A 27223-nucleotide genomic window follows, 5' to 3' on the forward strand; every position below is an offset into this window, starting at 1 on the left:
AACTGATCTTCCCCGAGGTCGGCTTCTACTAGTTTTTCCATTCGTCTGTAAAGAATTCGTGTTAGTATTTTGCAGCTGTGGCTTATTAAACTGATAGTTCGGTAATTTTCACATCTGTCAACACCTGCTTTCTTTGGGATTGGTATTATTATATTCTTCTTGAAGTCTGAGGGTACTTCGCCTGTTTCATACATCTTCCTCACCAGATGGTAGAGTTTTGTCAGGACTGGCTCTCTCAAGACTGTCAGTAGTTCTAATGGAATGTTGTCTACTCCCGGGGCCTTATTTCGACGCAGGTCTTTCAGTGCTCTGTCAAACTCTTCACGCAGTATCTTATCTCCCATTTCATCTTCATCTACATCCTCTTCCATTTCCATAATATTGTCCTCAAGTACATCGCCCTTGTATAGACGCTCTATATACTCCTTCCACCTTTCTGCCTTCCCTTCTTTGCTTAGAACTGGGTTGCCATCTGAGCTCTTGATATTCATACAAGTGGTTCTCTTCTCTCCAAAGGTCTCTTTAATTTTCCTGTAGGCAGTATCTGTCTTACCCCTAGTGAGATAAGCCTCTACATCCTTACATTTGTCCTCTAGCCATCCCTGCTTAGCCATTTTGCACTTCCTGTCGATCTCGTTTTTGAGACGTTTGTATTCCTTTTTGCCTGCTTCATTTACTGCGTTTTTATATTTTCTCCTTTCATCAATTAAATTCAATATTTCTTCTGTTACCCAAGGATTTCTACTAGCCCTCGTCTTTTTACCTACTTGATCCTCTGCTGCCTTCACTATTTCATCCCCCAAAGCTACCAGTTCTTCTTTTACTGTATTTCTTTCCCCTGTTCCTGTCAATTGTTCCCTAATGCTCTCTCTGAAACACTCTACAACTTCTGGTTCTTTCAGTTTATGCAGATCTCATCTCCATAAATTCCTACCTTTTCGCAGTTTCTTCAGTTCGAATCTACAGCTCATAACCAGTAGATTGTAGTCAGAGTCCACATCTGCACCTGTAAATGACTTACAATTTAAACCTGGTTCCCAAATCTCTGTCTTGCCATTATATAATCTATATGAAACCTTCCAGTGTCTCTAGACCTCTTCCACATATACAACCTTCTTTCAGATTCTTACACCAAGTGTTAGCTATGGTTAAGTTATGCTGTGTGCAAAATTCTACCAGGTGGTATCCTCTTTTGTTCCTTACCCCCATTCCATATTCACCTACTACTTTTCCTTCTCTTCCTTTTCCCACTGTCGAATTCCAGTCCCCCATGAGTATTAAATTTTCATCTCACTTTACTATCTGAATAATTTCTTTTATCTCAGCATACATTTCTTCAATCTCTTTGTCATCTGCAGAGCTGGTTGCATATAAACTTGTACAACTGTGGTAGGCATGGGCTTTGTCTATCTTGGCTACAATAATGCGTTCACTATGCTGTTCATGATAGCTGACCCTCCCTCCTATTTGTGTATTCATTATTAAACCTACTCCTGCATTACCCCTATTTGATTTTGTATTTATAACCCTGTATTCACCTGACCAGAAGTCTTGTTCCTCCTGCCACCGACCTTCACTAATTCCCACTATATCTAACTTTAACCGATCCATTTCCCTTTTTAAATTTTGTAACCTACCTGCCCGATTAAGGGATCTGACATCCCACACTCTGGTCTGTAGAACGCCAGTTTTCTTTCTCTTGATGACGGTGTCCTCATGAGTAGTCCCCACCTGGAGATCCAAATGGGGCACAATTTTATCTCCGGAATATTTTACCCAAGTGTATGCCATCAACATTTAACCATACAGTAAAGCTGCATGCCCTCGGGAAAAATTACGGCCGTAGTTTCCCCTTGCTTTCAGCCGTTCGCGGTACCACAACAGCAAGGCCGTTTTGGTTAGTTTTGCAAGGCCAGATCAATCAATCATCCAGACTGTTGCCTCTGCAACTACTGAAAAGGCTACTGCCCCTCTTCAGGAACCACACTTTTGTCTGGCCTCTCAACAGATACCCCTCCATTGTGATTGCACCTACGGCATGGTTATCTGTATCGCTGAGGCATGTGAACCTTCCCACCAACAGCAAGGTCCATTGTTCATGGGGGGAAGGCAGACACTATTTACATACTACAAATGCTGCTTTGATAACAAGCTGTATGTATCTGATATCTTCCATGGACTCACTAAAGCATTTGACATGGAAAGCCATAAACTGTTGCTTCACAGTATGGTGGTATTTTCCATGGAAAATCCTTAAGCTGGTTCTCATCCTATCAAAACAAATAAAAAATGAAGGGAACTTAGGAGGAGTTACAAGCAAGCATACCTCAGGGATCAATACTATGGCCATTATTGTGCCTGTATTACATAAATGCCATGCCACATAAGATGAACTCGAAAACAATTCTATATACAGGTGACACAGTGGCAGCAGCTGATTGTAATGAAAAAAATGAACTAGTACAGAATACCAGACAAACTCTTCAATAACTTGAAACTTGGATAAATAATAATGCTATGAAACTGGACCTTACAATAACACAAATTGTACGTTTCAAGACAAAACAAACTGCTGAAACAGTTAAATTATGTGGTCAAAGAGCTGATTACTGCAGTCTCTGGTAAATATCTTGGAGTAACAATAAATAAGAATTTGTCGTGGATTGATGACATGGATCGTTTAATAAAGTGATTAAAAGTATTATTTATATGATGAGAGTTCTGTATAATGTAAATAACTTAGTTGTCAAGAACATTGTATATCATGCGTATTTTACACCAGTTGTTACGTATTGCATAATTTTTTGGGTGTTGAAAAGCAAACTTCCTCAGCATTCAAGATACAGAAAAAATTCATCAGAGCTATGGTGGGAACAAACAACAGGCTATTAATCAAACCACTATTCAGAAACCTTGATTTGATGACAGTTCCTCGTCTGTTTGTGTGCTGATCATCATTAAAAGAGCTGCAGCCAGAAGGACTCTTAACATTTCACTGCAAACTAGATGGGTATGTTTCACACTGTCAGCTATGCCAGTGATAAAAAATTTGCAGCGTTGGCCATGCGCTCGGGGAAATTGTATGGGGGCTATGACGTCTTACCCATCGGTTGATGTAAGAGACTCCATACAGCCATGCTGGCCAGTACGATAGCATCACCAGAATGTCATTAGAGCGGCACCAGAATGTGCACTATGTCGAGGTGATATGTTTGACAGCATGTTGCCCAGCTATACGAGTTCGGCAAGCACCAAATTGTGGGGCTGTGGGAGCTTGCTTGGTGATATTGCATGCCACACCTGTCATATGGACATTACTATTGTTATGGATACAGGAAGGCATGCATGTAGAACATGTAGGATCTAGACATCTGACACGCACTGCAAGGAAGGGGGGCCGACAGATTGTTCACCATTCATCAAACCACGTCCATTGGCAGTGGTAGGGGCCATTCAGTGTGCTTCACTGTCTTCTATGCAAAATCCTCCAAGTGCTAGTACCATGGTAGGCTGTTGCATAATGCAGGACTCACCCCATGCTGACCATTATGATGCCCACCACTCACACCCCACAACATTGCATCCAACTCACCTGGTGTTGATAATGATGGACATGTGGCAGTGGGTCCTCTTCACCCTGCTTCTGCTTTGGAGGCGACAACCACTGGATCCATAACTGTTGGCATAGTAAGAGCACCACAAGGAGTGGTTTGTGGTCTTCCATTACACATCCCACCAACGTGGTGTGAGGAGTTATATCCTGTGGTGCCTGTTCACTGTTTGTGTTCCTTAGAGGCTCCACAACAATTACACTGTATGTGGAGGAAATCTTGCTAATGGTGGCTCTTCCGTTCGTGAACACCTATGACCATGCTTTGCTCATCATCGTATGTTACCACCTCCCCAGCATGCTTGGGAACTATGGATACACTGCTGTGGCCAGCTGTATTGCCCGATCTTTCCCCTATTAGGAATGCAATGGGGTGCCATGGAGCTTGCCATCAGGACTCTTATCTTCACTCATCTGTTGTGGAAACTGTATGCTCAGATGCAAGTGGCAGTGATTCGAGTATTACATGGCTACATCCAAGATCTCTACAACTCCATTCTGCTGCTTCACATCCATGGGTGCCTAAAGCCGCAATAATAGTATGTTTTGTGGCTGTGTGACACAATAAACATTGGTTCTTCAAAGTTGAAAGTGTAGTCATATCGTATACATGGCACAGTCTACCTTCCTGCCAACAATGACTACATTCCACTTTGTCCTTCTGGGTGCATCTCTTTTTGTGATTAACAGTATATATGAATTACTCCTCCTAGAGCTAAAAAGCCTACAACTTTTCAAAGGAAATCCTTTTACTCATGCTTATGAAACAGCACATAGAGGAGACATGTTGCCTTGTAACAGACTTAACTTGGCTGAAAATAGCCCGTATTATGTGGCTATGGAGTTTAGCAATAAAATACAGTCCAAGTACAGGGACTGTAAGCAAAAAAGTAAAGAAGGAAACACCGAAAAAACCTTAAGTATTACAGTGTGGAAGATTTTAAGAACGAGGAAGACTTCTGGCACCTGTTTAGATTTTTGCGTGGCTGTCTACATGTGTGTGCATCCACACTTACCAAAGAGGGTGTCCCAGGAGGAATGGTCATTCAAAGCAAAAAAGTCTAGTAAATATGGGCTCTAAAATGCATACCTTAAGAGCTATGACCACTTGTCCAGTAGAACAGATGTGTTTACAGCAGCAAAGATGAGCAAGTGCTCGTATATTTTAAGGTATACACAGTAGAGCCCATGCTTTCCGCATATTTTTTCTTGTTTTGGTCCATACTACTACCTGTCGAACATATAAAGCCAAGATCTTGCAGTAGAAGAGAGATGTGTTCCACAGTATCAAAGGTGAATAAGTGCTCATAATCTTAAGGTATGCATTTTAGAGTGCTTGTTTACTAGACATTTTTGCTTTGAATGAGTGCCCCTGTTATATCAATGAATATTGTGACCGTATCTGCTGTGATACTTGGTATGACTGTATTCTTTTTATACACTGAAGTGCCAAAGAAACTGGCATAGGCATACGTATTCAAATACAGAGGTATGTAAACAAGCAGAATATGGCACTGCAGTCAGCAACGTCTTTATAAGACGATGAGTGTCTGGTGCAGTTGTTAGATCAGTTACTGCTGCTACAATGGCAGGTTATCAAGATTTAAGTGAGTTTGAACGGGGTGTTATAGTCGGCGCACGAGCGATGGGACACAGCATCTCCGAGGTAGTGATGAAGTGGGGATTTTCCTGTATGACCGTTTCATGAGTGTACTGTGCAGGAATCCAATAAAACATCAAATCTCTGACACTGCTGCGGCCAGAAAAAGATCTTGCAAGAATGGGGCCAACGACAAATGAGGAGAATCGTTCAAGGTGGCAGAAGTGCAACCCTTCCACAAATTGCTGCAGATTTCCTTGCTGGGCCATCAACAAGTGTCTGCCAGCGTGTGAACCATTCAGCGAAACATCATCGATATGGGCTTTTGGAGCCGAAGGCCCACTCGTGTACCCTTGATGATTGCACGGCAGGAAGTTTTACACTTCGCCAGGGTCTGCCAACACCGACACTGTACTGTTAATGATTGGAAACATGTTGTCTGGTCGGTTGAGTCTCGTTTAAAATTGTACCGAGTGGATGGATGTGTATGGGCGTGGAGACAACCTCATGAATTCAGGGACCCTGCAATTCAGCAGGGGCTGTTCAAACTGGTGGAGGCTCTGTAATGACGTGGGGCACCACATTTGGGGTGATATGGGATCCCCTGGTACGTCTAGATACAACTTTGTAAGCATCCTGTCTGATCACTTGCATACATTCATGTCCATTGTGCATTTTGACAGACATGGGCAATTCCAGCAAGACAATGCGACACCACACATGTTTGGAATTGCTACAGAGTGGCTCCAGGAACACTCTTCTGAGTTTAAACTCTCCTGATGGCCACCAAACTCTCCAGACAGGAACATATCTGGGGAGCATAACTGGGATGCCTTGCAACATGCTGTTCAGAAGAGATTCCCCCCTCCCCCCATAAATCTTACGGATTTATGGACAGCCCTGCAGGATTCATGGTGTCTGTCAATTCCCTCCAGCGGTATTTCAGACATTAGTCGAGTCCATGCCACGTTGTGTTGTGGCACTTCCGCCTGCTTGTGGGGCTCTACGTGATGTTAGGCAGGTGTGCTAGTTTCTTTGGCTCTTCAGTGTATATACTTATTGAACCATTGACAAGTCATCAATGTGTGTATGAATGTATGACAATAAAATTCTATTATGTTCTTGCTGAAAACTGTTGTAAGTGAATAGAATTTCCTGCAGTGTGCTGCGTAAAACGCACGCGAGACCCCAATGCCCACTCGCACAATGCAGACATACAGTTACTCCACAAAGAGTCTGTCTAATACACGATTTAAGGGTGTATAAAGGATGGAAAAATGGCGGACTGAAATAAAGCACAAGGACATCTTCATCGATTAGTGAAAATGAGAATACAATAAAGGAATACAGATTGCTATGTAAATAAACATGGTTAAGCATTTAGAGGTACAGACAGGCAATGTAAGACGCAAAATAAGTATTCGTCTACAGTACTGAAAATCACTCTTTGAACATAGAATAATGTTGTTAATACTTAGTAAGGCCTCCTTTCCTATTCTTAATCATTTGCATTCTTCTTGGCATGGAATTCACCAGAGATTCTGTTGTTTGCACTGTAATTTTACGCCATTACTCTTGTAGAGCGGTATGTAGATAATTTCTATTGGATATCTGACAATTCTTGATGTTTTTGTCGAGTAAATGCCACAAATTCTCGATAGGTTTAGTGTCAGGGGATTGTGGTGGTGTCTGCATCCAGTGGGAAATGTACAGCTTTCTATCTAGAGTCATATGTTTTAGATCGTTATCTTGTGTGAAAACATAGCCATCATTAAGATCCATATGATTTACACTACTGGATAGAGGTGTTTTTAGGGTATTTATGTAGATCTTGTGGTCCATAATGCCATCAATAAAACACAAACCCCTCACACCATCTGCACTCATGCACCCTCACACAAGTACTGAAGCTCCTCCATGTTTAACTGAGGCTGTTATATTTCTCTCTTCAAGTTCACAATTCTTTTTTCTCTGCATATACAACCTTCTTTCAGAAATCAAACCCATCTGATTTATGTTCGCTTTCAAATGCAAGTGGCTTTGTTCTGTTGATTTTACTGATGTACAGTTTTCTACAGGATGTTTGGCCTCCATACCCAGCTTCATAAAGCACATTTCTTACAGTCTGTGCTGAAACAGACCTTCCTGTGCGCATATGAAAACCAGTAGCAAGGTGTGGAGCCCTCAGTTTCAGATTTTTGATGACTTGTTGGAGTAGCTGTTGTTTCTCCATCTTGGACAGAACTGCAGGACGGCCGCTTCATGATTTGTTTTTGTACTTTTTGCTCTGATTAAAGCGGTATATAATACTCTTCACTGTACTGGTAGGTCTACTGACGGTTTCTCCGATTTCTTGAAAACATTTACCTTATCAAAACAACCTGACACAGATTTCTCTCTCTTCCTTTGTAGTTTCACAATGTTTTCGACCCGTATTACGTAAATATCACTCAACGGTTTTCAGACCGGAGAGACACTAAGCACTGTGCTGGATGGAACACAACTGCATAACGAACATGAGAGCGGCATGTGTCAGTGCGGCCCAATACCACAGATATTGCTTACTAGACAAATACTTGTTAGGCGTCCATTGCGGTGTGATTTTACATAGCATGTATTTGGTCACAAATTAAATGACGTATGAACCATAAAGAGTGTTTCATTTCCAAGTGTAGAAATAAACCAATGTAAGAGAATAGTTGTTATTCATTTCGCAGCTACATTTGAATGACTGTGCGTATTATAGTCTATGCGCCACGGTCGCACGAATACTTTGTGGAGTCACTGTAAAAGACCCTTTTCCTAGGGTGCGGACAATGCGGTGCCACAGCAGGCTCCACCAGCGAGAAAGGCTTGTGTGGTTCGGATGGAGTTTGTCAAACAAGTCGCAGCGATTTACTTGGCCGGAGGAGTGGGGTAGTCGAACTGGATACCAGCAAGGTGACAGCTGCACTGTTTCGTGCACATGGGCAACAATAGGCAATTTTTAACAAAGTTGTAATAGAAACAATAACCAGAAATGTTGGCTAACCGCTTCTCTGCGTCGAAGGATAAGCAACTTACCGAACTGGTTTCCAAAAAGCAAAATTTGTGGAATATTGCCAACACTGATTGGAAAAATCAAATGAAAAGTCTTAATTCGGGCAGAAATCAGAAGAAAAATGAATAAAACAAGTAAGTAGAAATGTCACTCGGTTACAGGAATTACTTCTCAGTTTGCCTTCAGTTAACGAAAGAAGATAATGAAACTGGTTGGGTGTGAATCAGAAAAATTCCTTAAACTTCTCCGCATCATCAAGTAAATGTTTTGTAACTAAAATTTTATATGCTCCTTCTTCTTCATGATACAAGAACATATGTCTCACTTCTTTGCACTTCTTGGGTACCCTTTCCAATAACGTACAGTCCTCCTCCTCTTCCCTAACTTCCATGTACTTTCGGAGTGCCAAAATTAACAGTTTTCTGGCATGAGCACTGCGCTACACGTATAGCCTTTACTGCCTCTGCTGCACTGCCCCAGGCCTAGCAGAGCGCCTCGCAGCACACAGGGAATAGCGTCGCACCAATGAACCGCATGGAACTGCTCTAGTCTAGGAGAAACCTGTAGCACCCACTGACTTCCAACAAACTGTAAAAATTATTTCAAACCTTTCAGAAACTTTTTCTCGCTTTCACCCTCACAAAAAATGTAACGGGGAAAAGTTTGTCACTTGCTACATTTTGGACGTTGCTCTGATAAAAGTCCCAAGCCAGACGTTACATTTTAATTAAGAAAAAGGTATCAGGAGGTACCTTACGTATCACTCTATCAAGTGCAGTTGCCAAATTCTAAAAAAAAAAAATTTCATTATTTAGGTTCTGACGTGCACCACTCCACGCCTAAGAAAATGTTTCACGCAGTGCCCTGCGACCCGCATCACACAGCAGAAGACACAAGCGTATTCCACAGCAAGGAAAAGTAGCTTTAGTGTCACTTCTAAAAGTTCAAAGTGTTATTTTTGCTATAGATTTTGCTTGGTTTTCATTCAGTGGTGTGTCCAGAATGATCTCTGTCTGAAATCTCTTTGCTGGCAGCAAAAACTAGCACATATTACATGAGCTGTCAAGATCTAGGGAGTCGAGGAGTTACATGCACCGTCATGAGCAGGAGGTATATTTTGCAGCCCAACCTGTTTTTTGCACGAGCTGCAGGATGTGTGCTATATCTATGTATTAAACAAGTAGCAAAGAATACCTCTGAAGAAATAATCTTACGTGATTTCATCTCAGATCTGTATCTATATAAATTCTGTAAAGATGAAAGACAGAAAGGACTCTCAATTTAGTTACAGCTGTGAATAATACCAATTATGTTAAGTGGTTACCAAAATGGCTTAGCCGGCCGAAGTGGCCGTGCGGTTAAAGGCGCTGCAGTCTGGAACCGCAAGACCGCTACGGTCGCAGGTTCGAATCCTGCCTCGGGCATGGATGTTTGTGATGTCCTTAGGTTAGTTAGGTTTAACTAGTTCTAAGTTCTAGGGGACTAATGACCTCAGCAGTTGAGTCCCATAGTGCTCAGAGCCATTTGATTTTTGAAAATGGCTTATTTCAGTACTCCTGGCTGCATGTGGTGTTTTGTTTGACAGTGTCCAATTTCGCAAAGTTAAAAAAAAAAACACCTATTTTTGTTTTTCACAAGTGAAATATTTGTTCTGGTGGTAGAGAAGACATGACCAAACAGCAGCCGTTAAAAATTGTTAAGGCAAATCTGTAGATGGATTTTAAAAGAAAAGACGGTTTCCACCTCTATAATGTATTCCCTTCCACTGTCACATGATTCCACTTGATTTAGAACATAATTAGATGAAAAGCACCATTCAGATAATCTGATGGAAGTTCTGCTGATACGGTTTAAAATTTACTCAGATTACTGAAGATGTATTCAGAATTTATGAGTACAATACTCATTAGGAATCATCATTGGTAATTAATATGTTTGTTGATATTACTTACAAGCATGTGGTGTTTACACTTACATTTACCCATGCAGTCCCTGCCAAGCATTAAAGTTATGTCAGACAAGTAATATTACGCCTATCATCATAATATTTTAAAATTATTATCAAGGCTGAAACATACAGATTTACCGATTGTATACAAATCAGTCAATCTTCTTTTACAAGGAAATCACAACACGTGATATGTTATAACTTTGTTCTTCATGCTATGTGAGCCCAGAATTTTGTATCAAGGCACTTAATGAGTACTTGCAGATGCTAAGCTTTTAGGCTATTGGAACACATGATTTCTGTTACTGATTGCTGTCACAAATTCATGTTACTTGTTTGAGGCATTCATGATCATATGTTCTCTTTGGATCGTCCTGTTCCTGATTGTAATCTGCTCATTGCCTTTCAACGCAGCCACAACTTTAATAGTTTCCAGAGCACTGTTGTGCGTTTGTACTCATCCATCCATGGAGGTGAGGTCATCTGTCACATTTCCTGCTTTTCTTTACTGAAGAAACAGTAAAAAGATTGCAGGACCCCTCACTGTGTCAGAGAAGATTGTAGGAAGCTTCACTGGTGTGCAGGCATTACTGAGTGGAGATATATCTGTGCCATGAATGGACGCTATCCAGTTCCACTTTGTCTCTCTTTACAGAGGGTAACATTATTGTGAAATGTAAACATGCACAGCCAGAAATGTCAAAATTAATAAAATATTCTGCGCTATATGCTGCGGTCAGATGTATTTCACATTAATTCTCTCAATTTCATCCCCACCTGCAGAGGACATTTTCAAGGGGTATAGGTTCTTCGAGTGTCCAGTTCACACCCTGACATGCTAATGACTGCAGCAAAATTTCGTTTACCTGTGCTTCCGCTCAGTGGCGCGACATCACACGCTGTAACCAGCCACAGTTGGCCGTTGTCAGTTGCTGTCATCCACTGTTGCTGTCGCCCTGTGGTGGAAGTCTTGTACAAATCTTCTTCAGCATTGGGATCCAGATGTCATTCACTTTCATGCTCTCTTGCTTTCTATTGAAATTCCTGGTGTGTTTAATAATTTTTGTGGCCTCTCTGAATAATCTTTCATGGTACCTGCTTGTGAGTGCCGGCACTTGAGTTCTATCAAAATGAATGTGGTGGTCTTCTGTCTACAAATCATGTTTTGCAACAACTGATATGTCAATGTCTTCGCTTCTGCAGTTGTCCTTGTACTCTACTTGTTATTTGTTGACCATTATATTTGTAGTATCCACATACTCCTCCACATAACTACATGGAATCCGATAAATTTATGCATCATTAGCCAATTTTAGTTGATCCTCTACCGTTCAGGTGGGTTTGTAGATTGCCACAATATTTCGTTTTGTCGAGATTTTCCTTATGCAGTCTGTAACATCCCCAACTAAAGGCAAGAAAACTCTCTTGATTTCATAGGCCCTTGTGCATCACAATTAGTTTTGTACAACAGTCTTAATGTTGACATTGTCTGTCTGTAGATATTAACACATTCACACGTGTAAACACTTTGGCATATGTACCAATTTGAAGTGCCCAATGTTAAAATTACTAAGAATTCCATTGTTATAGGCAAAGAGGTCATAAAAGAAATCTCAAGAGTTTTGTTCTGTGCTGTTCAGTTACAAACATTGTTTACACTGCAATTTATTAAAATCCATTCATGTTATCTTTGAAATTTTGGAACATATCGGTAACGGATTATTTTTCTATGCAGTTTCCATTTTGCAACAGCTATATTTTATTCTTTATTCTTGCAGTTTGGATTCAGTCTGGATCGGACATTAAGTGATGCTATGAATCCATATTTGGATAGCCATCAGGATGGTTGTCTCCTACAACACCCTCCAAATGAGGACTCCACAGGAGCTGTTATTTATTTTATAATGGACCTACAAAATCAAAAGTAAGGCATATTAAGTTCTTATTTGTTAGTGATTTACTGTGAACTGCAAAAGTTATACATAGGCTAATGTGAGTATTGGTGTGATACAAAATTTATATATTACACCTTTAGTGAGTAGCACTGTGTAGATTGCTAAATTATTATTTTTTATTTATTTTATTATTTGGTAACGTATTTGACCACTGACATCATCAGGTCTAAATTTACAACTGCTGAAACAAATGTTGGTGATAATGTGCAGTAAAACAATATTTGCATATGTGCTATTGCACTCTGACACCAAACTTTGTTTCAGAATGTCAAAGTTTGAAAATGATGATGGTAATAGCCAAAACATGTTATGAAATAATAATAAATTTCAAAAACTCAATTCAGCTGGACAGTATTATTCATAAAAGTTCATAATAATCTTCGCACTCCAACAAATTAATTTCCTGTTTTAGTAGGAGAAGTTTTAAAAAAAGGTAATGCACTATTTGTAGGAAAGTGTTGCAATACAAAGAAAACAAAATTAAAAATGGAATTAATATTTCAATGATCTGAAACTGCATAAAATTTCATAAGAATGAAAATATAAATAACCAAAAATTTTTAACTCATAAATGGAGTCTTTCATTTGACATTTGAAGGAAATTGTGGCATTGCAGATAAAATAAAATCAAAAAACCAAGTGAATTTATCAGAGACGAAGTAGTAACATAAATATGAATAACCGAAGTATTTTCAATTGCTTTTGAATGGAGAACTGGCAACTGCTTTTAGAGGTAGTGTTTATTTTATATATAGAAATACCTCGCTGATTACCTACCTATACTGTAAAAACAAAACATGTTTTTAAAAGTATAGATACAAACTCACGAATTATAATGTGGAATCTTGTACAAATTAATTGTATTATTGACTTAATGCAGTACTTGTTTATGTGGAATATTCTCAGTTTTCCCTACAGACAAAGCAATAAATAAATTGCGATACCACGTATTTGACAGTAATATTAACAGTATAAGGAAAAGATAGATTGCTACTTACTGTAAAGGTGACATGTTAAGTCGCAGACACATACAACTAAAAGACTCTTACCCATTAGCTTTCCACCACAGCATTCATCAGAAAAGGAAACACACACACACACACACACACACACACACACACACACACACACACACACTCGCGCGCGCGCGCAGCAGGCTTCCTGTCTGCAACTTAATGTGTCTTCTTTACTGTAAGTAGCAATCTATCTTTTCCTTATATTGTTGATATTCTAACCTGCATTTTCCATTGCTCCACAGTAATATTGATGATTTTCTATTATTTTTATATTATCTTCTTCACATTATCGCTAATCAGTGTCAAAAATTTAGGATTTGATAATAATGTTGATTCTTTTTGACTGTTTTCTTCTATGACCTTCTTCTCACCCTGAATGCCGTGCCTAGCATCGTTGAGTGTGTTTTATACCCACAGTATGGTTTCCTAGATTGTAACCCGTATGTGTACAAGTTTGGTAGACATTTTCTCCATGTGTTCCAGAGGTATTCTTATATGTCCTGTCTTCCCTCCTGTACTACCACCTTCATCCGTAGAAGTGCTAGACATTTTCTAGTCCCCCAGTACTTCTTTCCAGGTAGTATATCATGTCTACATAAAGTTCGGTTGAAATTTCTCAAATAATTCCAGAGTTATGCTTTAACTGTCACCATTCTTACACCCAAGGCCATCTCTAGGGGTTAAATGTCATCGTCACTGTCACTCGTCAGCCCAGCAACCTCAGATACTATGGATTCTGTTGTCTCTCCCAATGATGCCCAGGCTGTTTTACCCCAACAGTGTATTTTCAAGTATGTGCGAAGTTTTGTTGAAATTTCTTTGGACATCGCAGAGTTACGTTTAATTTATTTCCTTCTCCCATTCAACCAAGTATTAAGCTTAGGGTGTGTTACACCTGGATAATTGTGTCCTGGTACTAGGTCTAGAGTGTACATCTACATCTACCCTCCGCGATATAGATGGCAAGTCACAGAAGTTGTGCATGCACAGTAACACCCTTAGCATTGTACCACCATGTTTGTTTACAAATGCCTGTTTGATCTTGATTGTTCTGTGGAGTCCATTGTTGTATTCTTTGCACTATGTGGTTTTTCCTTTTTTTTGTCCAAAGGGCCAAGTGCACCAGAACATAAAACTGTAAAGTCTTGGGGAGCCATTGCAAATTCTGAAGAGCTGTGCACTACCGGACATACAGATACAAACCACAAGATGTAAATGCATGATCACACGTGTATGACTTGCAAGTAGCGTACATCTACGAGTGCCGATGTGTGTCCCAGAGATGCGTATATATGTCGCGCATACTTGAACCGATAAAAATCTGAGATGTAAATGTACCTTTAGGGTTTCTCCTCATTTTATTCATGTGTGGAGCATGGGAAGGCTGATTGTGTGAATGCCTCTGTGTGCTTTAATTATTCTAATTTTGTCCTCATGATCTCTGTGTGAGCAATATATAGAGGGTTGTAGTATTTTCGTAGAGCCATCATTTAAAGCCGGTTCTTGAAATGTTGTTACTAGACTTTCTTGGGTTAGTTTATGCGTATCTTCAAGAGTCTGCCAGTCAGTTTCTTTGGCACCTCAGAAACATTCTCCCACTGGTCAAACAGACCTGTGAATATTCATGCTGTCCTTCTCTGTATATGTTCAGTATCACTTGTTAGTCCTATTTGATATGGGTCCCACAGTACCTGTACCAAGTATATGTGAAAATGCACTAGACATTCCAGAAATATGTTTTCTAAATTACTTTTGAAAATTGTAGTTTCACTTTGTAAATAGTGCAGCTGGGCATTACTTTCATTATTGGTTTCAGCATATCTATGAATGCTGTATGAATGTAATGTATTATACCCTCAGATTAAATGAGGATCTTCCTCAAAACCCCAGTTATGTTGTGACAGAGAAATTCTTGTTAAGGATATTTGTGTAATAATATGCTTAGAAAGTAGATTGTAGATTATCAACACATTACACAACATTTATTTCGATATCTTTATCACCCAACTGTATCCTTGAGTCATGCTAGCTGGAAGCGTGTTGTGTGTAACAATATCTCAGCAGAGCACAATAAAGATCATTTTGTTTCACCATCCTTAGAACATAAAAAAAGAAGTTGAAACTATGTACTTGAACGTTACATACTCTTCCTAGCAAGCAGTTTCCCCGCAGCCTATAAACCATGCAAATAGTGGACCTAAATGTCTCAAAAGAAGACAGACAATGGAAATATCTTCATATTCATTTAAATTTGAAAGTTGTGATCTATTTTCAAGAGAAACTTACTGAAATCTTGAAGTTGGTAACACTTGTGGTTTCTTCCATCACGTAGAAATTTTACAGCATTAGATTTTGAAAATTGTTATTTCAACAAACCACCAAATACAGATTTTATGCAAACAAATATGCATAGTGACAGTAATAGCATATTTCACATTTAAAACAAGCACAAGTCCATATAGAGAGGTCTGAAAGCTAAAACTGCTTTGTAGAAGATTGCCATTAATGTACTTTCATTGAGTTGTCACAATAAAGCATTCAGAAGTAGCTTTCCGTAATGGACTCAATCCAAAAGCCCTGCTAATACATTTCTGTGGCCTTCATATCCTGGTCAAATGTTTTACCCATCTCTTCACTTACAACAATTTGTTTGGAAAGAAAACCAAATGAGAATACAAAAAGTTTCAGAGACGTACAGCAACTCACGTCTCTGTATATAACCAGAAACACCATTATGTCTGGTCCTTCTAGAAGGCCTCCTTGTGGCTTGGCAGTTGAAACTGTGAGAAACTTTCTACAAAATGCAGGAATCATGTTGACTCCCTCTTTCTTATGGGTTTTGCAAATACTTTAGCCAAGCCAAGCTTAAAACGGAACACTGGAATATGCATTCTGAGTAGACAATTTGGGGTTGTGTTTGTTATTTAATATTCTCATGTATTTCACCTGCCCCAAGAGACTAAGGAAACAGGAGCATTTAGTGAAACTCCCCTGTGTTCTCATCAACATGGCATGGACTTCTAAGTCCCTGTTTAGTAAATTACTTGTATAAATGCATAAATTGGTGTACTTGCTGATAATTGACAAAAACATTCTGAACATAGAGTCCTATCCCTCCTTGCTGTATTGAAATTTCCTTTTTTTTTAAGTATATTGTGATCATCAATTTTGCGCATGAATTAAAAGCATTGTCACACCACTTTACAGTCACATATAAAATATCAACAGATTCCAAGATTAGAGAAGTATGAGTTCCTTTGGATTCAGGGATGGAAGATAAAAGATGATGTGCAAATGAATAATGATATTACAGAGGAGCTATTGAATGGTGGAAAGGCAGTTATTGTTGTGGTGTCATTGAACTTGGAGTTTTCATCAAGACACTGACTAAGAGCATAAGTTTTATAGTTGAGTGACAAGTAATCACTAATTAGTGTACTTACCTGTTGCTCAACAGTAAATAGTGTAGAGCTAATTTTTGTTATGATATTATGACTCATAGTGTATAGCACCCATGGAACCAGTGCAAGTTTCATGTGCATATACACTGGTCAACCAGAACATTATGACCACCGACCTACTATCGATATAACCTGTCCAGTTGATAGCAGGGTCACCTGGTGAGGAATGACTACTAATCAGACACATGCATGATGCACATAGTACCACTGAGTGTGCTGTCTGTGTGTAGAATGAGGAAGGCACATGATCTATCTGAGTTTGACTGAGGGCAGATTGTGATGGCCCTGAGGCTCAGCAAGAGCATTCAGGAAACTGCACGACTTGTCGGTTTTTTGAGGAGTGCTGTGGTGTGTCTTCAACATTTGGCGAAACCAAGGTGAAATCACATCCAGACGTGGTGGGGTTGCATGTCCACCTTTCATTACAGATGTCGGACGTCGTAGCCTGGGGAGACTGGTAAAATAGGATAGGCGGTGAACTGCCACAAAAATAACATCAGATTTTAATGCTGGGGAGTGTACAAGTGTGTGTGAACACTCCTAACGAAGGGCCTCTGCAGCTGACAACCCATGCATGGGTCAGTGCTAACACCACGATGTTCACAACTACAACTGAAATGGGCACGTGACCATTGGCACTGGACCTTGGCGCAGAGACAGAGCATTGCATTGTTTGATGAGTACCAACACCTTCTTCATCATGCCAATAGGAGAGCAAGAATCCTTCGTCTTCCAGGGAAACAGCTCTTTGACACCTGTAGTGGCGGACGGAGACAAGGTGGCGGTGGCTCCATTTTGCTCTAGGGAACATTCACATGGGCATCCATTGGTCCAGTGGAGGTCGTGCAAGGCACTATGACAGCCAAGGAATATGGTACACTAGTTGCAGATGACATACACCCCTTCATGACGATTGTGTGTCCTGACGGCAGTGGCATTTTCTAACAAGATAATGTGTCATGTCACAAGGCCAGGAGTGTGATGGAATGGTTCGAGGAACACAGTGGTGAGTTCCTGTTGACGTGCTGGCCCCTCAACTCTCCAGATCTGAGCTTGATTGAATACATCTGGGACGTGATTGAATGTGGAATCAGAGCTTATCGCTGCCTCCCCAGAATTTACGGGAATTAGGGGACTTGTGTATGCAGATGTGGTGCCAACTCCCTCTAGCAACCTACTAAGGCCTCATTGGTACCATGCCATGACATGTCACTTCTGTTATCCGTGCCAAAGATGAACATCCTGGCTATTAGTCAGGTGGTCATAATGTTTTGGCTGATAAGTGTATATCAGTATAATAATTTCAGTGGATTCTGTTTTATAGCTGTCACCTGTTTTCAGAGTTATCACTAGACCCAATAAATTTCACCCTTGGCCACATGCCCAGTATAATTGCATCAGTTAGCGTAATAATTCTAGATCCAAAATAACAATGTATTCTTGCATTGTTCTCCACAGTCGATTTATTGTTTACCAAGAGTGTAATTGAAGGTTCTCCATAATGTCAGGGTAATTATATTGACAACAATGTGAGGAGTCACCAGAAACTACATATGGTACAGATAGCTCTTTAAACTGTAGGTCCCCTTCTTTCTGGTTGAATAACTTGGGTAGATTCGGTATGCATTGGTGTCACTTGGAATGTGTGTGTTCTTTTTGTTTGTGGCTTAATAACATTAATGTATCAAAATTGGTCCAATATTGGTATAATGGCTAAATTTCATCTGTTTGCAAATAAAATAGCTACTAATTTTAATTACAGGCACTCACACAATGACAATGATATGTATATCAACATTTAAACAACATTATTGTCTTCCAAACTAGGTTACGTGTGAACTGCAGTGGTGAAATGCAGAATCTTAGAATTTACAAGAATCGGAATGACATGCCTCCTGCAATGAGACCCAAGAGAGAATTTGGTATATCGCCACTTACACATACAACACTTTTTAATCAGAGAACAAGACGCGGCATACCTCGGCATGATAAACAAGGTATTTTTCTCTTAATTTTGTCATGAAAGAGTTATTTCTTTACTTTTTTATCAGGGCTGTTTTGTCATCTTCATTAATTGCTTGATAGCTTACAACAGTATGGTCACTTAAATTCCAACTTCCATAAATTCTTTTCTTGACATGTCATTGAGTCAGAAGACTTAGTATTTTGGGAAAGAACCAACAAAATGTTTGAGGCGATAATATTCCTATTTTGTTACAAATTTGTATCTGTCATGTTTCATCAGTTTATTGAATCTTGGTGGGATTAATTTACTCGCTGGTTCTCTCTCTGTCAGTCTCCCCCTCCCCCTCCCCTCCTCCCCTCCCTGTGTGTGTGTGTAAAAGGGACCTTTTTTGTTTTAGTTTGCTTCCATATATTATTTTGATTTGTGTACATAACAAATTATATAGACAGTTTTCCCAAAGGTGGACATTACATTTGATGAATGAATGAATTCAAAAGTCACACTGATACCTTTTAGGAAGTAATGTCAAGTTTTATGTTTCTGGAAAGCCACCTTCACACCTTGTCCAAGTACTTTCCTTCAAGTTGTATGCACAGAAGCACATTCTAAACATCCTTGAGCCATAATATGCCTTCCTACCAAGGATGCTCAGAAATACTCTGTGCCTAGAGGCTGTAGTGACTGAAAATAAGTTCACAGATAGTTTCTTTTCCTTTGGAAAGAGAAAAATGTTGCATCAGGAGAAACTGTGACTATAAGTTGGATGTTTAGGACACCTCAACAAAGTTTGTGTCTTGGCTCCCTTGTAGTGAAAGAACAGACATGCACAGACCTTATGTGGTATGGAGGCAGCCGATGTCAAGGATGGGAGAGGGATCATTTTTGAGTGCCTAAAGGGAGGTGGTTTTAAATGAAAAAAGAGACTTAAAGGAATTTCAGGGTGTATTCTGGAAATACATTATACAGGAGACCTCATCTGGGCTGTACTGTAGGGGAGTACACCAGTCTGAGTTTTAGTCAAAATATGGAAATAGGAAGGAGAGAGAAAGGCGGTTCATGTTTAAACTAGCCAGTGGTTGGTCGGGGATAGCAGAGACAGAGTCAGGCAGCATGAGATCGCTTGCACTGCCTGAAAGATAGAAACCAAGAGCACCTGCTCTGTCCCGGGTCAAGAACTCGAGAGAGAGAAACAACTGCTCTCCAGAATTCAGGATACAGTTGGTAGCAACCAAATGATCCCTTTCTCATATCTCCCTATTGGCTAGTTGGTGGCATGGGCACTTTTTAGTGTATTCAGCAGAGGGCTGAAAAGGTATCCTGTCAGCAGCTTTTACCAGAAAAAATTCCTTCTGTCCTGAGGAAACAGGTCTGTTGGTCATATGGGCACTGGAAGAACTCGTGCAAGTTTCCAAGTCTAATAAGTTGTCCATGAACTACTCGTACATTTCTTTTAGGTCCACTGTTGGCTAAATCTCATGGATACTGTTGAAAAGCATAAGGAACATACTTCAGTATACCAAACTACAGTTTTTCTCCCATCTTTGTTCAAGTGTCATTTTGGCAATAGTCAGTTGCAGGAAATTGACATTCCAATGCTGTGAGCCTATCCCATATCTTATTGCCATCACAGAGCTGTATCTCCTATGAGAGATTTCTATGGAAGCAAGCTATTGTACTTTTTTGTTAGCCCCTAGAACAATGTTGTCATGTCAACCTTGTAAGAGAATTGTATTGTGTGCATAGTGTGCCAGTTGCCTGATTACTGGCATGTGGACTGTAGGCAGGAAATGCGACTTTCAGGGTGTTATTTGGCGCTGTTTCCTGCTGTATTAATTTCTTTACTTGCTACCTGTGACACCTTCCCTTGTGCCCCGTAGGTGTTAAGACATTGGTATCTCAGGCCTGACTGCATTCCATAGAAATCCATAATTGCAGGTGAGTAGGTCTACTTCTGATGTGGACACTTGACATTTATTTATGTAAGTGTCAACTAAGCATCAACCAGGTTTTATGGTGTGAGGGTTCATGCCAACAAAATGCAACTTCTTGCAGTTTTGAGTCCGGTGTTGGTCGGACAACTACTGTACAAAATCTCAAAAAAACTCTTCTTGTGTTTTCAGGCTACTGGTAGAAAGTCCTTATACTGTGCAACTACTTTCCATAAAATTATTTGATTAACAAAAGTTAAATGTTCTCCCTCTATAATTACTACAATCTATTTTGTCGCCCTTCTTAAAAATTGGGATCAGAATCGACTCCTGCCACTCTTAAGGTATCATCTCTGAGTTCCATACCTTAGTTTTCACTTTGTGAACTACTTCCACCAATTTCTGTCCCCCATTTTTAACTAATTCTGCAGTTATGCAATCTGATCGTGGTGCTTTATGGTTTTTCAATTTGTTGATTGCATCTCTTACTTCCTTTAACATTGGCTCCGGTATCTGGGGGCTCTGCTGTATGTATATCGTACGCCTGCTCATTTCCTGCTTCCTGGTGTACATTTAATAGATGCTTAAAATATGCCCTCCATTTACTTAATATAGCACTGGGGTGAAGTGCATTTGTCCTAGCCTTGAACCCCTTCCTATACCCATTTATGTCTAGGTAAAGTTCCCTAATGTTTTTTGTTTTACTGTTTGTTTCCTTTTTTTTAAATTTGATTGTTCAAATAATCCCTCTTCTTTGCCCGTAGCCTACTACCAACTTCCCTTCTCATATTCAAGAATATTCACCCTGTGTCAAATTTTGGAAAAGAAATGGGAATACAATAAACCAGTTCATAATCTTTTCATAGATTTTACAAAAGCATATGATTCAGTATTGCAATCAAAATTGTACTGAATTCTTTTGGAACTTGGAATACCAAAGAAGTATGTTAGACTTATAAAAGCGAGTTTGAAAAACACAAAAGGTAGAATACGCGTGGGGAAATTGGAGTCAGAAGAATTTGTAATAAAGAACGGACTTAAGCAGGGAGATGCCCTGTCCCCGCTACTTTTTAATTTAGTCCTAGAATATATTGTACGAATGGCAGCAGATAATTCAGAGGGTGTGGAGTTAAATGGAAATATTAAGATATTACGGTATGCAGTTGATCTAAACATCATTAGCGATAGGCTAGTGAAGATGTAGGTCTAAGGATAAGTGAAGACAAAACTAAATACCTGGTTACTACTAGAATGCCAACAGCAGTAGATCAGGAAATGTTAAGAGTTGGAGATATGCAGTTTGAAATAGTGAACACATTTAAGTCTAGGCGTGAACGTCACTTCGAGAAATGAGATTGAATCCGAACTGAAGAAGAGAGTCCGGACAGGAAATGCATACTATTTCTCACTGAATAGATTACTTTCATCATGGATATTGTCTAAGAATTTAATGATTAGAATATACAAAACTATTATTCTACCAGTTATGCTGTATGGGTGTGAGACTTGGTCTCTCACTGTGCAAAATGAAAACAAAATTTTGAGGAAAGTTTTCGGAGCAAAAAGGGATGACATTAGCGGAGAGTAGCAAAAACTGCACAATGAAGAGGTTCACGAACTCTATTCAAGCCCTGACATAATCAGTATTATTAAAACACGTAGGCTGCGATGGGCGGGTCACGTAGCTCAAATGGATGAGGGCAGGGCAGCGTGCAGAGTACTGGTAGGGCACTTAGAGGGAAAACTTCCTCTGGGGACACCGAGGTGTAGATAGGAGGACAATGTGAAGGCTGATTTGAGGAGCCTAGGTATTGAAGGTGAATGGAAGGAAATAGCCCAAGACAGGGACAGATGGCGAAAATACGTTGCTGCGGTAATGGACTCTGGAGTCCGGTATGACCAGTGTGTGTGTGTGTGTGTGTGTGTGAGAGAGAGAGAGAGAGAGAGAGAGAGAGAGAGAGAGAGAGAGAGAGATGTTCTCAAGTTGGAAACAGCGTCAGTGTGTTTAAACTTGTATATGGTAATAATGGAGCTTCCATCAAATGGTGATTTGTAACACATTTGAGGTTCAGTAGTACATCAGGGTTCAATTCTTAAATATTATTGCTTTCCATTTTTCGTGGTTGTAACTTATTGTGTGTAAATTACTGTCTTAATTAGCTTTCTTCAAACATTGATTCACATCCTTTAAGTAGCATTACCAGTACATCGGTTAATTACAGGGTACAACATTTCTGATGGATCAACTTCCACTATGTTCCTAGGTGTTTAATTAACCCTTTTTGTTGTGGTATCTGACCATAAATGAATATTTATATGTATGTTCCCATATAGGAAAGAGACTTATTCTCTATACTTTAACATCAATTATCAATACTAGATAATAGAGTTTTCCCTTTATAGGAGGGAGGGCCTTGTTTTCACCATCAATTACATCGTAAGAACTAATGTACATTAAATTGATTAGGAGTTTACTGAAGCTTGACTGCCTCTGAGATTATCGTTATTTGACTGGAAACATATTGATCCAATGGTGCCCTGTCAAGGTCCATATATTGTTCTTGCACGCAGACCAAAATCAGCAATCAAGACCAAGTAGTCTACTTATAACTACTTTCCCCTAGAAAGCTATACAAACAATCACCCAAAAATTATTTCGCCAAAACAGATAGAATCATCTTACCCCACAAAAAAGGATTACTTATTACTAAATAAGTAATGGTCATAGATTATTAACCTGTATGTTATTACGAGGTGCATTCAAGTTCTAAGGCCTCTGATTTTTTTCTCCAGACTGGAAAGAGATAGAAACATGCGCATTGCTTTAAAATGAGGCCGCGTTCATTGTCAATACATCCCAGAGATGGCAGCACCGTACGGCAGATGGAATTTTATCGCCAGCGGCGAGAATGAGAACTGTTTTAAATACTTAAAATGGCGACGTTTTCCTTACTTGAACAGCGTGCAATCATTCGTTTTCTGAATTTGTGTGGTGGGAAACCAATTGAAATTCATCGACAGTTGAAGGAGACATGTGGTGATGGAGATATGGATGTGTCGAAAGTGCGTTCGTGGGTGCAACAGTTTAATGAAGGCAGAACATCATGTGACAACAAACCGAAACAACCTCGGGCTCGCACAAGCCGGTCTGACGACATGATCGACAAAGTGGAGAGAATTGTTTTGGGGGATCGCCGAATGACTGTTGAACAGATCGCCTCCAGAGTTGGCATTTCTGTGGGTTCTGTGCACACAATCCTGCATGATGACCTGAAAATGCGAAAAGTGTCATCCAGGTGGGTGCCACGAATGCTGACGGACGACCATATTGCTGCCCGTGTAGCATGTTGCCAAGCAATGTTGACGCGCAACGACAGCATGAATGGGACTTTCTTTTCATCGGTTGTGACAATGGATGAGACGTGGATGCCATTTTTCAATCCAGAAACAAAGCGCCAGTCAGCTCAATGGAAGCACACAGATTCACCGCCACCAAAAAAATTTCGGGTAACTGCCAGTGCTGAAAAAATGATGGTGTCCATGTTCTGGGACAGCGAGAGCGTAATACTTACCCATTGCATTCCAAAGGGCACTACGGTAACAGGTGCATCCTACGAAAATGTTATTAAGAACAAATTCCTTCCTGCACTGCAACAAAAACGTCCGGGAAGGGCTGCGCATGTGCTGTTTCATCAAGACAATGCACCCGCACATCGAGCTAATGTTACGCAACAGTTTCTTTGTGATAACAACTTTGAAGTGATTCTTCATGCTCCCTACTCACCTGACCTGGCTCCTAGTGACTTTTGGCTTTTTCCAACAATGAAAGACACTCTCCGTGGCCGCACATTCACCAGCCGTGCTGCTATTGCCTCAGCGATTTTCCAGTGGTCGAAACAGACTCCTAAAGAAGCCTTCGCCACTTCCATGGAATCACGGTGTCAGCGTTGTCAAAAATGTGTACGTCTGCAGGGCGATTACGTTGAGAAGTAACGCCAGTTTCATCGATTTCGGGTGAGTAGTTAATTAGAAAAGAAATCGGAGGCCTTAGAACTTGAATGCACCTCGTATTACAGTTTTGTTTCAAAGAGTGGAGAAATATTGAAAGGTGATTGGTAGTTAGAGGGCAAACATGTCATTTTCCATGGATATTTTTTGCAATGCAACAAAACTTATGAACTCATATAACTCTATTAATAAGCTCCGTCATTCCACAACACTACATTAACAAAGGAAGAGAAAAATTTTCATTTTACGGAGCAACTTTATAGTCTTTATATAAAAGCAATAAAGAATAATTCACCCATTCAAGAGTAGTTGTGCAAGTAGTACTCATTATGTACCTGAATATCTGTGTGTGTGTTCCAGTCTCCACCCACCATAAGGCCATCAACCAGTGTGGTTCACTTTGAAAACTGACATTATCTATAAGTGTTCAGTTATTATTTGTTATGAAAGGTTGCAAGTCTTGAGTATTATAAATACCTTTCACCTTTTTTGTAGCTGGGCCAGTCAGTATTGTGCTTTGGGGGAAGGCATACTTGTAATTACAAAAGGTCCTTCATACAATGGGCAGAACTTAATTTTTCAGTTTCTCATTCTTAGAACTATTTTTATGGTTTTTCAATTATACCAGGTCCCTAGTCTTATAGTATGTTGGACTCCCTGTTTTCCACCTCTTTTCTCCTTCATTATTTAATAATTCCTCAATATTATTTCTTGTCACATTTGTGAGGGTTCATGTACTTTGGGCTCTTCTATATGTTTCAACATAGATTCCCCCTCAACTTGTCTACCCCTACTTCTATTGAAGATATTTTAGTGACTGAATGGGGCATTTTGTTCAATGTTTTTTGAATTCTCCGACCAGATCTACCCACATAGATTGTTGGGTTGCACAATACGTGCAACGCAACCTATTTAGTGCACGTGTAATTTCCTTGGCCATATTTCCTTGTGGGTGATATCTGGAAGTTAATATATCATTTACCATCTCCTCAGCCAGAATTCTTTGAGTTGCTTGGATGTAAATAGGGTGCCGTTGTCTGATAGCAAATTCTTTGGTTTCCCCACATGTTTAAAGTAATTATTCTTGAGCTTCAACGTAGTGGTGCTTCTCAGTGGATACAACTTAAATTTGACCAACATTCAACCACAATGAAGATGTACACCATTCCTCTCCACCCTCAAGGCAGTGGACCGCAGAAGTCCACAGCCATTAAATCCCAAAATGCTTGTGGTATTATGGAGTAGATCAAGGTGCACATCTTACAGTTTCATGTTTTGCCTGTCTGACATGTAGTACATGATTCAGAATTTTTCTAACTTGCCTGGACATGTTTCTAAAATGATAACGCTTTCTGATGTGTATTATGCACTTCTTCAATCCAAGATGAGCTTACCCTAAATGAAGATACCAGGTTATTAGATCTGTTTTACTCTTAGGTATACATAGTAACCAATTGTTAATATTTTTGTTTTTATGGAAAAGTTTAAGGAGCTTCCCGTCTTTATTATTGTCATTTGGATTTTGTTCTAAGTAATGAATATAGTTGCCCAACACATCATGATTTTGTCGTTCCATTTCTAAAGTTTTACTAAGCAATTTAATATTTTTTTGTACTTGTTCACTTTCAAGAAATAAATCATAAAATTACCTTTCTCCTTCATGTCTTCCATAGGTTTGCATCTACTGGTAATCTTGACAGTGCTTCTGTCACAACATTGTCTGTATCCTTTACATAGTGTATTTAAAAATTAAATTCTTAAAGGAATAACACCTAGTGGGTCAACTGTTTATATAAAAGCTTACTTTTAAGTGGGAAGCTCAATGCACTATGGTCGGTGTGCACTATTGTTTCATGTCCCGCTACACAGTATTTAATCTCTTTGAATGACCAAACAACTGCCAGCATATCCTCTGTAATTCCGTAATTCATGAGATGTAAACATCCTACTAGCAGATGCAATCAGGCAGTATTTCATTCTATTCACAGAACGTATTTCTTGATAGGGAAGGGAACCAGTGCCATATTCTGATGTGTTGGTAGCCAGATGAGAAGATTCTTTAGAGATAGGATGTATCAGTAGTGGTGCTTCCACCAAACTAGTTTTCATGTTGTTAAACTCTGACCTATATTCCTGCGTCCACTGGCAAGAGGTGTTTTGCTTTAGTAACGTTAATAAATGATCTGTGTTCAATACCCCCTGTGTTAAAAACTTACTGTAATTACCTATCATGACTTTAATTGTTTCTTAATAGTTGATTCTAGACATTTGGTTATAGCATTTAATGTATGTGGGTCTGGTTTTTATACCTTCAGTATTTAATACATGACCTAAGAATTTAACTTCTTGACAGAATTGTGATTTTAAGAGCATAATAGGTATTCTCTGTGAATACAATCGTGCAGAAAGTTGTTTTAACGGTTGAAGGTGTTCATTACAGTTTTTGGAAATGACTGCAATGTCATCCATGTAGTCTTAGATCTTTCCACATAGTTCCTCAGCTATGGCTCTATCCAAATCTTTAATAAATACAGATAGTGAGATCTTGAGCCCGAGATCTTCAGCCCCAGTGGATGTACCTTAAAAATAAAAAATAAATATAAAATATCCTAGACTCTGCATGTAACTTGATCTGCCAGTAGCCATATGCTAAACCCATCGTGCTTATATATTTTGCTCCTGTAAGTTTTG

General features: G+C 39.6%; 1 protein-coding gene across 2 annotated transcripts in view; it reads left to right on the forward strand.

Annotated features, from left to right (window-relative positions):
* LOC124548783 (protein GPR107) overlaps nucleotides 1–27223 on the forward strand; it is a 185598-nt gene that overhangs the window by 37648 nt on the left and 120727 nt on the right. For both annotated transcript variants that reach the window (XM_047125195.1, XM_047125194.1), the window contains exons 3-4: nucleotides 11977–12122; nucleotides 18458–18627. In XM_047125195.1, coding sequence (XP_046981151.1) covers nucleotides 11977–12122; nucleotides 18458–18627 — 316 coding nt within the window. The remainder of the gene's footprint in view (nucleotides 1–11976; nucleotides 12123–18457; nucleotides 18628–27223) is intronic.

This window comes from Schistocerca americana, chromosome 1 (genome assembly GCF_021461395.2).
Source record: "Schistocerca americana isolate TAMUIC-IGC-003095 chromosome 1, iqSchAmer2.1, whole genome shotgun sequence".
Classification (NCBI taxonomy): domain Eukaryota; kingdom Metazoa; phylum Arthropoda; class Insecta; order Orthoptera; family Acrididae; genus Schistocerca; species Schistocerca americana.